Raw genomic sequence first — 12,462 nt, 5'->3', positions numbered from 1 at the left:
CCGGCTACTGCGGCTCAAAGCTCTCCACCTGCCAGGGAACCCCCACAAGTTCTAGAGTGGAAGTGGAGAGTTGTGAGTGTGTGTGAGAGAGAGATAACGAGAGAGAGAGAGAGAGAGAGAGAGAGAGAGAGAGAGAGAGAGAGAGAGAGAGAGAGAGAGAGAGAGAGAGAGAGAGAGAGAGAGAGAGAGAGAGATAACGAGAGAGAGAGAGAGAGAGAGAGAAAAAGAGAGAGACAGAGATAAAGAGAGAGATAAAGAGAGAGAGATAATGAGAGAGACAGAGATAAAGAGAGACAGAGATAAAGAGAAAGAGAGAGAGAGAGGGGGACAGAGAGAGTTCTGAGGTTGATCATGTGATGGAAGGGATAATTAAATAGAATCAACACTCGCTATGACAACACTATGGCGACACTATGGCGACACTATGGCGACACTATGGCGACACTATGGCGACACTATGGCGACATGGCATTTTTATCTCAGCTGAGGCCAAGAAACACTTAAAAAAGAAGCTCAGTGTAATCCCACAGTGTCATCAATCATTCCCTCCTTAGGTCAACATAAACCTACAGTAAGGTATCAGTAGAACAATTGAAGTCAATAACATGGCTGATATCACTCCACTCCTTGGAGCATCTTTGAGCGATGTCTCCTTTCTAACTATGGCTTCATCCCAGCTAAAATGCTCCCACGAAATGAACCCGCAGAGGAGAATGGAACCAAAATGAAACAGACATCAACACATGGTAATGCTACACGGGATCAATCTGAAATTATAATTTTTTTATACATATTATACAAAAGAACAAGTTGTTAACACAAACCCATATCTTAACGAGTCCAGCAACATGGCCAGGACCAATAGCATCACAATGATGGTTCTGTCTGTTGTGAAATAACTGCCCCCCCCCCCCTCAGGACATTTGGTGAGGGATATAGCAAACCTACCATTTCTCAAGCCGTAATCAAAACACATTCGTTGTGTGCAACACTACAGCGAAAAGGAAAACCTCCTTTAAACCTGCTAAATTGAATGCCAAAAATGTAGATTTCCACCTCAATAGACATACGCGAAAGTAATTATCACGAGGGCCATAAACAACGCATAGTAATGCTTATTACCTATCACAACTTCATCTTTAAGCACCAAGTGATTTCTTCCCTCTGTGACCAAGAGGTCTTGTTTCAATTCTACAAAATTATTTTGAAATCCATCTGCGAACTTCACAACAAGACGATGCTGCTTTGCCGCAATCGCTAGGCTCCTCCACTTCATATGCCGTATTGTAAGCGGAGCTGCGAAGTTCACAGGCAGAGGAAATCGATCCTTTGTTTGGATAGGCCAGAAAACGTAACGTGTTGGGACAAGCGGGACAACCAGTGCGTTAACAGAGTTCACAGCAATTGATGTTGTGCCGTTCACGGAGCACACTGTACACAAGAATGTCGGTCGGAAATGGTCCAGAACTGCTTAAAGTCCCCTAAATAGGGAACTTACCGTTTAAAAAGGTTTTGAATTTCTCGCCAATCAGCGACTAAAAGTCTACATCCTGTTTCTCCCGTATCCAAGATACTATAAAAAATAAAAAAAAAGTTGCATGATTGGTTTGAACCATTCTGCTGATTATGCTTCAGTGGCGTGACAGATCCTGCTTCAGCGCTCATGCAACATTCAACATCTCAAGTGTTTACAGGAATCCAAGAGAGAATCCCAGATACCCTACATGTTCATGAAACAGTCCCCAGATGTCCTTCGATGGACAAGGATGTAAAAAGGAAGCTGGAGGGGTCATTGGGATCTTTCAGAGGACCTCTTTCTCTCTGGCCTATGGCGGTTGTGCGCAGGTGACCCTTCAAAAAGCACCCAACCTTCCTTTACATGTGTGGCCATCTTTCCAGAACCATGGAGCCAGCTAGTCATGTTTGGCCTAATTGTGTCATAAAAACAGACCCAACCACCAGCTAAGAGACTGGTCATTTAAGTCTAAATATGGACATTTAAGTTAAGTTAACTCAGCACTTCCATTTTTGGCAAAAAATGAGGTGTTGGGGAAAACAGGATTTATTTCAAAGTGCGCCCGATCTGTTTCTAGTTATGACTTGGCTGAAATGGTAAAAAATGTTTCCATTATAAATAGATCATAAACGTAAATGGCAAAATATCAGCAATCCAAGTATGTGCTTCTAAATTGCACTTAGCAAAAATGAGGACTGGGAAAATGAACATAACTTCTCATTTGAGACAATTACATTCGTACTTACGTAACTGAAAACAAAGGAATAGCATTAAAGTTAGAAATGTGTGAGATTAAAACAGGCCAATTACAGCAATTAAACTACCGTCAATAACTGTATTTTGGCATTAATGCAATTGCACGTCTTGCCTTGGACTGTACAATGCCTTCCAGGGGAAGACAAAAGAAAATGGAATATGCTCAGAGTGTGTCTTTTTTTAGTTCCAACTGCCCGCAAATAAGTATGGACGTTCTACAAAATCCTTGTACCTGTACCAAAATAACAGTGTGTGAATGGACCAGTCTATTTCCAGTAGATCACTGAGTAGGGAGCTGTCTACAGGGCTGTCACCATGAGTATGTTATGGGTCCATGAGCCCCAACACGGGGATAATTAACAGCCCCTGTTTAAGAGCTGTGTCCAGCAGGATCGGCAGTCGCTGAGGAATGTCATCGTCAGAGTCGCTCGGACTACGCAGTGTCCGTCCTCACATTAAAAAAAGATTCCATTCAAACCAAAGTTCGCTTTAGATTACAACCAGGGTTTCAAATGAAATCAATGTCTTTATTTCTTTCTATACCTGTACCCTCCGACTGCCAATAAAGACAGAGATAAGACAAAAGGGGGTGGAGTTGGACGGGGACAAAGAAAGGGAGAAAGGGAAACAAGCTGGCAAAGCGCCCGTGAGATGGGCTAATAGTATTTCCACCCTGTGTTTCCTGTTAGGGAGCCAACGCCCGTGAGATCGGCTAATAGTATTTCCACCCTGTGTTTCCTGTTAGGGAGCCAACGCCTGTGAGATGGGCTAATAGTATTTCCACCCTGTGTTTCCTGTTAGGGAGCCAACGCCCGTGAGATCGGCTAATAGTATTTCCACCCTGTGTTTCCTGTTAGGGAGCCAACGCCCGTGAGATGGGCTAATAGTATTTCCACCTTGTGTTTCCTGTTAGGGAGGCAGCGCCCGTGAGATGGGCTAATAGTATTTCCACCCTGTGTTTCCTGTTAGGGAGCCAACGCCTGTGAGATCGGCTAATAGTATTTCCACCCTGTGTTTCCTGTTAGGGAGCCAACGCCCGTGAGATTGGCTAATAGTACTTCCACCCTGTGTTTCCTGTTAGGGAGCCAACGCCCGTGAGATCGGCTAATACTATTACCACCCTGTGTTTCCTGTTAGGGAGCCAACGCCTGTGAGATCGGCTAATAGTATTTCCACCCTGTGTTTCCTGTTAGGGAGCCAACGCCCGTGAGATTGGCTAATAGTACTTCCACCCTGTGTTTCCTGTTAGGGAGCCAACGCCCGTGAGATCGGCTAATACTATTACCACCCTGTGTTTCCTGTTAGGGAGCCAACGCCCGTGAGGCCGATAATAGTTTAATGGCATAGACGTCACCAGTGGAGCACAGTTTGAGATCAGTTGAGATCGAAGCTGCAGAGGGTATGAGCCCAACAGACAGGACCAAGTGGGAGCCAATGACACACAGAAACAGAGGTGAGAGCGTACCACGGTAATGCCTTCGATGCAAAGCTTTGAAGCCCGGCCATTTTGTGACGGAAAAGCGTAAAAGAAAAACATAAAATCGGAAGACTTCAAATCTCATTTAAAAAAAAGGACCACAAGGAAAACAAGTCTCTTGACTTCTTTGTGTATGTATCCTCGGGCAAATTTGGTATATGCGTCTGTCGTCTGTGGTTTAACATTTTATGTATTTGAATTGTCTATCACGTCTGAAAATGCTTTGCTACGGGGTGGTTTGAATCATGCCCTACGAAGTGAAAAGAAGAGCAGGTCACGGAATAAGTGTATTCCATTACCAAACACCTATTAAGGTTATCATCCCTCTACCGACGATGATGAGGGTAAACCAAATGATGTCTGGTTTCATTTTAGTCTAGTGATACCCATGGGATTAGGGAGGTGGGAGAAGAGGAGGTGAAGAGATATGTCATCAAGGGAGTAATGAGAGAAGGTAGGCCCCACTGCTCTGCACCTCAATTAATTTCTCCTTAGGGGTTTTCTCTAGACATAGAAAGATAAACAGATCTCATTTTCTTCTTCCTCTACAAGTTCCTGAGGAACAAAGGTTAAATAGTATCAAGTTTTTATAAAAGACAAATCATGCAACCAAGTTCTGAAGAAAAAAAAACATGAAGAAAAAAACCACCAGAAATGTATGAATGAACAACCTTTTGTATGCTATTCTTTTATAAAATAGATCATGTGACAAAACCACATTTCAATTGGTGAATTCAGGAAATGAACAGGAAGAACAAAAACTGAACTGACCCCTAACCCTGAAACATAATGTAAACAAATGGGTTTTGAAGGACTCAGTTAAAACTCAGTTAAATTAAGTGCAAATATTGCTATAATAACCAACATGGTGTGTGGTCCTCCCACTACAACTCAGGAAACCATGATATAAACCTAGCTACTCTGTTATATTCCATAATATAAACCTAAACATTCCGGTCTATGATGTGAATGTATTTGTGACCCTATGATTGAACATAGAAACGTCTCTTTATAAGAATTGTTGAAGGACTCACCTGGTTGAACCTCCGTGTGAAGGCTACCACGTTGGGCGCCAGCCGGTGTTTCTCCTTCCTGTTCCATCCACAGCTAGCCAGCTCCTGCAACACAACAACAACACACACAATCAATGTGATGGCTAACTCAACAATGAACAATGGTGGAGCTAAAGTGCCTTTAGAAGTATTCACAACCCCCCCCCCCCCCCCAAAAAAAAGTATGTTACAAATTGGATTAAATTGAGATTTGTTGGCATTGGCCTATGTAACCGATGTGAAATGGCTAGCTAGTTTGCGGGGTGCGCGCTAATAGCGTTTCAAATCGGTGACGTCACTCGCTCTGAGACGTTGAAGTAGTTGTTCCCCTTGCTCTGCAAGGGCCGTGGCTTTTGTGGCGCGATGGGTAACGATGCTGAGGGTGGCTGTTGTTGATGTGTGCAGAGGTTCCCTGGTTCGAGCCCAGGTAGCGGCGAGGAGAGGGACGGAAGTTATACTGTTACACCAACACACAATAATGCCAAAGTGGAAATATTTTTATTTTTATTTTATTGTTACAAATTAATAAAAACTAAAAGATGAAAATGAGTCCATAAGTATTCATCCCCTTTGTTATGGCAAGTCAAAGTTCAGGAGTAAAAATATGCTTAACAAGTCACATAATAAGTTGCATGGACTCAATATTAATAATAGTGTTTAACATGATTTTTGAATGACTACCTCATCTATGTACCTCAGTAAGGTAACTCAGTCTAGCAGTGAATTTCAAACCAGATTCAACCAAAAAGACCGGGGAGGTTATGCAATGCCTCGCAAAGAAGAACACCTATTGGTAGAAAAAAAAGACATTGAATATCCGTTTGAGCAAATATCTCAAAACATGCATCCTATTTGCAATAAGGCACTAAAGTAAAACTGCAAAAAATGTGACAAAGAAATTAGCTTTATGTCGTGAATACAAAGTGTTATGTTTGGTGCAAATCCAACATCACTGAGTACCACTCTTCATATTGTCAAGCATAGTGGTGGCTGCATCATGTTATGGGTATGCTTGTAATCGTTAAGGACTGTTTTTCAGGATAAAAAAGAAACGGAATAGAGCTAAGCATAGGCAAAATCCTATAGGAAATCCTGGTTCAGTCTGCTTTCCATCAGACACTGGGAGATGAATGTACCTTTCAGCAGGACAATAACCTAAAACATAAGGCCAAATATATACTGAAGTTGCTTACCAAGACGACAATGAATGTTCCTGGGTGGCCTAGTTACAGTTTTAGCTGAAATCTGCTCGAAAATCTATGGCAAGACCTGAAAATGGCTGTCTAGCAATGATTAACAACCAACTTGACAGAGCTTGAACAATTAAAACAATTATACATGTGCAAATATTGTACAATCCAGGTGTACAAAGCTCTTCAGGAATTACCCAGAAAAACAAATCAGCTGTAATCGCTGCCAAAGCTGATTGTAACATGTATTCAACCCTTTGAGCCAATACATATCTAATCAAGATATATTAGTCTTCCACTTTGACATGAGTATTTTGTGTACGTCGTTGACAAAAAACAAACAATTAAATCCATTTTAATCCCACTTTGTAACAACAAAAATGTGGAAAAAGTCAAGGGGTGTGAATAGTTTCTGAAGGCTCTGTATAAGAAACTACATGAGAACAACGAGGGTAATTCATTTCAAGGTTCATAGAGATGTCATGCTAAATTGCACAAATCAGTTGGAAACTTTCTGAAGAGGACAACAAAGCCTTGTAAGGGCGTGATCTTTAGTTACGTGAAGAACTGAAAAGTCACTTGTATGCACATCGACTTAATAAATATGTTAGTTTTCCCCCACAGCTTTGAATACATGATCTAGTTTCAATTCTTGTTACGCACCAATTTTTATTTTATTTATTTATTTTACCGTTATTTTACCAGGTAAGTTGACTGAGAACACGTTCTCATTTGCAGCAACGACCTGGGGAATAGTTACAGGGGAGAGGAGGGGGATGAATGAGCCAATTGTAAACTGGGGATTATTAGGTGACCATGATGGTTTGAAGGCCAGATTGGGAATTTAGCCAGGACACCGGGGTTAACACCCCTACTCTTACGATAAGTGCCATGGGATCTTTAATGACCTCAGAGAGTCAGGACACCCGTTTAACGTCCCATCCGAAAGACGGCACCCTATACTTAATTCACATTGATTATTTTCATTAACAGAAATATAAATACATGCCATTTGGTGGCAGTGAGAAGATGAAGCTTTTATTTGATATTCACTTTACAAGAATGAAGATGCCCAAAACTAGAATTAATGAATTCATATCACTGACACTTATGGACTGTCACATTGCATTACTTGCAATGACAAAAAACAAACCATAAACAGAAGTCTTCCAAGCGCACCGCAACTCGATAGTTCCACCTCAATACACTCTGTCCTTTCTTTCCACCATATATTTTAACAGATGTTCCGATATCACAGGCAAGCAAGTCTGCAGGGAGACGGTAAGCCAAATGATGTTCCTCTGGAAAAATAAAGGACATAACCGTGTCCCACAAGGCTGTATAGAGGAAGTCTGGGGAGTTTTTTATATATATATATATATATATATATATATATATATATATATATATATATATATATATATATATATATATATATATATATATATATTTTATCACATTTTCCCCTTGGTTTGCGATGAGAAACCATTGAGCCAAGATCCTTTAAGAATTCAACCAATCAAGAAGAGGCAACGGTTAAATAAACCCACTTATATACACTGGGGCCTGAGGGCCTCTCCAGGTTGGTGTTAGGAACAGCTGATAAACAGCAGCTGGAGCTCACAGCTAATTACAGAAAACAGGAGGATCACCAAGGTTATGGTCTTCAGGACATTCACACAAAGTGCTGCTTTATTTTCAAATTTTTACGCCGTTTTCCTCCTTAATTTCTCTCGTCTCATCGCTGCAACTCCCCATCCGGTTCGGGAGGCGAAGGTCGAATCATGCGTCCTCCGAAACGTGACCCGCCAAACCGCGCTTCTTAACACCTGCCCGCTTAACCCGGAAGCCAGGAGCACCAGTGTGTCGGAGGAAACACAGTTCAACTGACAACTGAAATCAGCCTGCAGGCGCCTGGCTCGCCACAAGGAGTCGCTAAAGCGCAATGAGCCAAGTAAAGCACCCTCAGCCAAACCCTCCACTAACTCAGACGATGCTGGGACAATTGTGCGGCATCCTATGGAACTCCCAATCACGACCGGTTGTGATACTGCCCGGGATTGTGATACTTAACAGGAGGCCTCTCCCTTACGCTCCCCTTCAACACGAGGCCTCGCGCTCCCCTTCAACACGAGGCCTCGCGCTCCCCTTCAACACGAGGCCTCGCGCTCCCCTTCAACACGAGGCCTCGCGCTCCCCTTCAACACGAGGCCTCGCGCTCCCCTTCAACACGAGGCCTCGCGCTCCCCTTCAACACGAGGCCTCGCGCTCCCCTTCAACACGAGGCCTCGCGCTCCCCTTCAACAGGAGGCCTCGCGCCCCCCTTTAACAGGAGGCCTCTCCCTCCCCTTCAACAGGAGGCCTCACGCTCCCCTTCAACAGGAGGCCTCACGCTCCCCTTCAACAGGAGGCCTCACGCTCCCCTTCAACAGGAGGCCTCACGCTCCCCTTCAACAGGAGGCCTCACGCTCCCCTTCAACAGGAGGCCTCACGCTCCCCTTCAACAGGAGGCCTCACGCTCCCCTTCAACAGGAGGCCTCACGCTCCCCTTCAACAGGAGGCCTCACGCTCCCCTTCAACAGGAGGCCTCACGCTCCCCTTCAACAGGAGGCCTCACGCTCCCCTTCAACAGGAGGCCTCACGCTCCCCTTCAACAGGAGGCCTCACGCTCCCGTTCAACAGGAGGCCTCACGCTCCCGTTCAACAGGAGGCCTCACGCTCCCGTTCAACAGGAGGCCTCACGCTCCCGTTCAACAGGAGGCCTCACGCTCCCGTTCAACAGGAGGCCTCACGCTCCCGTTCAACAGGAGGCCTCACGCTCCCGTTCAACAGGAGGCCTCACGCTCCCGTTCAACAGGAGGCCTCACGCTCCCGTTCAACAGGAGGCCTCACGCTCCCGTTCAACAGGAGGCCTCACGCTCCCGTTCAACAGGAGGCCTCACGCTCCCGTTCAACAGGAGGCCTCACGCTCCCGTTCAACAGGAGGCCTCACGCTCCCGTTCAACAGGAGGCCTCACGCTCCCGTTCAACAGGAGGCCTCACGCTCCCGTTCAACAGGAGGCCTCACGCTCCCGTTCAACAGGAGGCCTCACGCTCCCGTTCAACAGGAGGCCTCTCCCTCAAACTCCCCTTTAACTGCACTCCAGACAATACCCAGGTATAGGAATTTTCTACACTTCTTTTATTATCGAGGTATAGTGTATACAGTGTCTAGGAAGTAGGAAAATGTTTCAAACTATGGTATGGGAAGTAGGGGGTGCTAATAAAATGAGCAACAGGGAGCGCAGCAATTTATGCTCAGATTATTTAAATTAGAACAGTGGCCATAGATTCACACTGTCAAACGGTTTCTTAAATTACATTGGGCCTTTACAAGAGATAGTCAAAATGTACACACAATCCCAGCTAGCAGCTGTAGTAAAAAGGCAGACATTTATCACACATCCTCATCTGCTTTTTCAAAAACAAGACAGCTGAGACAAAAGCTCCTGTACAAAGTAATTCTTCACACAAAAAATAACAAAAAAAAGGTGTTCGCAAAAAAAATACATTCCAGTTCCAGATTATGATGCAGGTTTTCACACAGACACACTACCTCATCCCACCCCCTCCCATCACCACCCATGCATTTGGTGGGAATCTCCCACCTCTTTCATTAATCTCATTCCAAGTCCTGGAACATTCAGAAGGCTCCCATGTTGGGAGGAGACGGCACGATTTAACAGTGAACTCCTTTCCTTTATGGGAAATTCCGCTCGCTGCCTTGTGATGTCTGATCTCTCAGGTTTAAAAAAAAATAATATCATATTTATATAGACTTTCCACCTCCATCAATTCTTCTGACTTTATAGGACATGCCGTATGGGGAGCAGATTTATAAGTTACAACTCTTTCCCCCCTGAATCAGCAGGTTTTCTTAACTCTTGTCGGGACCGTTGCCATGTGGGTAAAGCCATAGGCTGGAGACGTCTCACCTCAAAACTTACCACACTGGCTGAGTTGTGCTCTTAAAACTCACTTTTCCGTGTAGAAAGAAAGAAGGAAAGAAAGAAAGCAACAAAGGGTAGGAAGTGGCCATGAGAGAAAATAACCACTTCTGTATTTAAGCCACGTTTACTGTACTGTTAACAGGAAGTAGAGGGTGGATTCTCTGTCACAGAGTGCTCTTACTGCGAAGGGGTTGGACAACATGTGGAGCCATTGTAAATGCATGCACCAATGTGTTCTATATGTGAAGACTTACATTCTGCCTTTCTATAGCTCATATCCGTTTTTCATCAACAAAGAACAAGACTCCCTATGGCATCTTTGCCCTTTACTTTAGACATCTCAGATTCAAGAGACTTGACCTGGCGAAACATGTCAAGTTGAGAAAGCGTTTCCAGTATTCACCGTGATGCACGAGAGGAAAAACCAACTCATCAATACTCCCTTTTCCGTCCACAACATACAGTAAATCGTCTCTACAGCCAGTTGCTTGGTGGTCAGAGGGTTGGCAGGTGGCTGGCTGTATGACCAGGGCCCAAGACCACCCTCCCGGTGCAAGGGGAACACTGACATAAACCACCCACTCTGTATAAACAGAGTCCTTCCCCGCACCATCACTTGGTACTGCTGAAGGCCAGTCAACATGACCAAAACAAAAAGTCAGTCTACAAAAAGGAATTTCTCACACCCTGAGTACATCATTGTTTGCAGGGGAGTAGGAAGTAATACAATAGTTTACACCTACGGTGACAAAGATGGACTAAAACGAAGCACAATAAAAATGTGAATATTTCACCATAACAATGTGGAAGATTCCTAATGTCTAAATTAAGTCATCTAACAAATTGCTATACATTAAAAACAACCACTTGGATATACAGCACCCAAACAATGACAGGGTGTGGATAGGCAGCAAAGCTTTCAGAGGACTTCTATTCTAGTTTCATCTAATATATTGCTGCTGTGAAGAGATATATTTATTTATTTAGTTTTCCATTGCTTTGTTGCTACTTGAGTATCTTCTACACGGCTCAATTAAAGAAAGGTATTATGGCTGTGCATGCAAAAATGGCATGATTCTCATACAGACCTTGAATTGAAATATCTTGATCTACTACAAGAAATCAATGTTTTGTTCCACAGGTCTGAAATATCAACAAACAAAAAAAAAAGGTAGAAAACTAGTGACAGTCAGTCAGTCAATGTTGACAAGGTTAAACTCTCTTCAGTGGTACTTTATAACCCCTAGGACTCAAAATGATCTTCAGTCTCTCAAATCACTGTTGCCATGACAGCATTAGGTTAACAGATGTTGCCTTGTGAATTTGCTCAAAACCTACAAAGTTCTGAGCTGACTTCCAGAAGGGTGATGCCCTAAGCAGCTGTGAAGAAAGGCTGGTAATGTGTTCACTTTTATTTTTGTATTTTTTTTTTTAAGATAAATGGGCACCAGTTAATATTTATACATCTTGAAATAATTTTAGCATTTAGGCATCAAGTTAGATACATCTAAAATAAACAGATTACTGCATGAGCAGTCGAAAGCAGTTTCGGGAAAACTGAAAATCCTAGGTGACGTAAACTTCCCACTTTACACCTGTATAAACGAAGGAAGTACCAACGGAGTCAGTAGGTTACGAAGTAATTGGAGAGGGACCACTGGAGTGAGTGAGTGAGTGAGTGAGTGAGTGAGTGAGTGAGTGAGTGAGTGAGTGTATGTGTGTGTGTCTATTGAAAAGGAGTGACTAGTACATTATGTTGCATGACGCGTTCACGTTCATAGAATGTATATTTCATTTCCTATTTCATGTCAGTTTCACAAAATGTGAAAACAAAATGTTAACAGGTACAATAGGTTTGTTCCTTCTGAGGAAAGACGGGAGTGAGGAAACTGCTGAATTGCATCATCCCTGCGGTCACTAATAAACCAGACATGTACAGTATCTGACAAGTGCTTACATCAACGCTTCGCAAACTATCGCCAGACATAAAAATATGACGCCATTTCAGGGCTATTGAGTTTTACTGTACACTGTGCCAGTATATTACACAGCAGTGATTTATGGTGTCGTTTCACAGCATCTAGACACACTATCTGTTTATTATTTATTCAATTGGGTAATGTGCAATGTCATCCAAGCAATATTTGTGTATAAAAAATAATCTGTCATAGTCTTTAAAGTGTTGCTAAATACAACACACATGACGAGCAGTCCTTGCCATTCGTCTAAAAGGGAGAGGGAAAGATGCAGGTCAGAATTCAGATCCATGAAGGAGAATTCTCTACTACCTGTTGATACAGTTTCATATAGTATACCAGAAAAATGTGTACTTCACTCGGGCTGCACGGCGGCCACGTCACTCGGGCTGCACGGCCGGCCACGTCACTCGGGCTGCACGGCCGGCCACGTCACTCGGGCTGCACGGCCGGCCACGTCACTCGGGCTGCACGGCCGGCCACGTCACTCGGGCTGCACGGCCGGC

At 43.7% G+C, this 12,462-nt stretch overlaps 1 protein-coding gene across 5 annotated transcripts in view; it reads right to left on the bottom strand.

Annotated features, from left to right (window-relative positions):
- The window catches only part of LOC129819054 (ras-specific guanine nucleotide-releasing factor RalGPS1-like), a 273,360-nt gene that overhangs the window by 188,101 nt on the left and 72,797 nt on the right, over positions 1–12,462 (bottom strand). For all 5 annotated transcript variants that reach the window (XM_055875573.1, XM_055875575.1, XM_055875572.1 and 2 more), the window contains one exon: positions 4,784–4,867. In XM_055875573.1, coding sequence (XP_055731548.1) covers positions 4,784–4,867 — 84 coding nt within the window. The remainder of the gene's footprint in view (positions 1–4,783; positions 4,868–12,462) is intronic.

The sequence above is a fragment of the Salvelinus fontinalis genome, chromosome 21 (genome assembly GCF_029448725.1).
Source record: "Salvelinus fontinalis isolate EN_2023a chromosome 21, ASM2944872v1, whole genome shotgun sequence".
Taxonomy (NCBI): domain Eukaryota; kingdom Metazoa; phylum Chordata; class Actinopteri; order Salmoniformes; family Salmonidae; genus Salvelinus; species Salvelinus fontinalis.
Note: the sequence above shows the minus strand (reverse complement) of the source record. Positions and strands in the feature narration are given on the sequence as shown.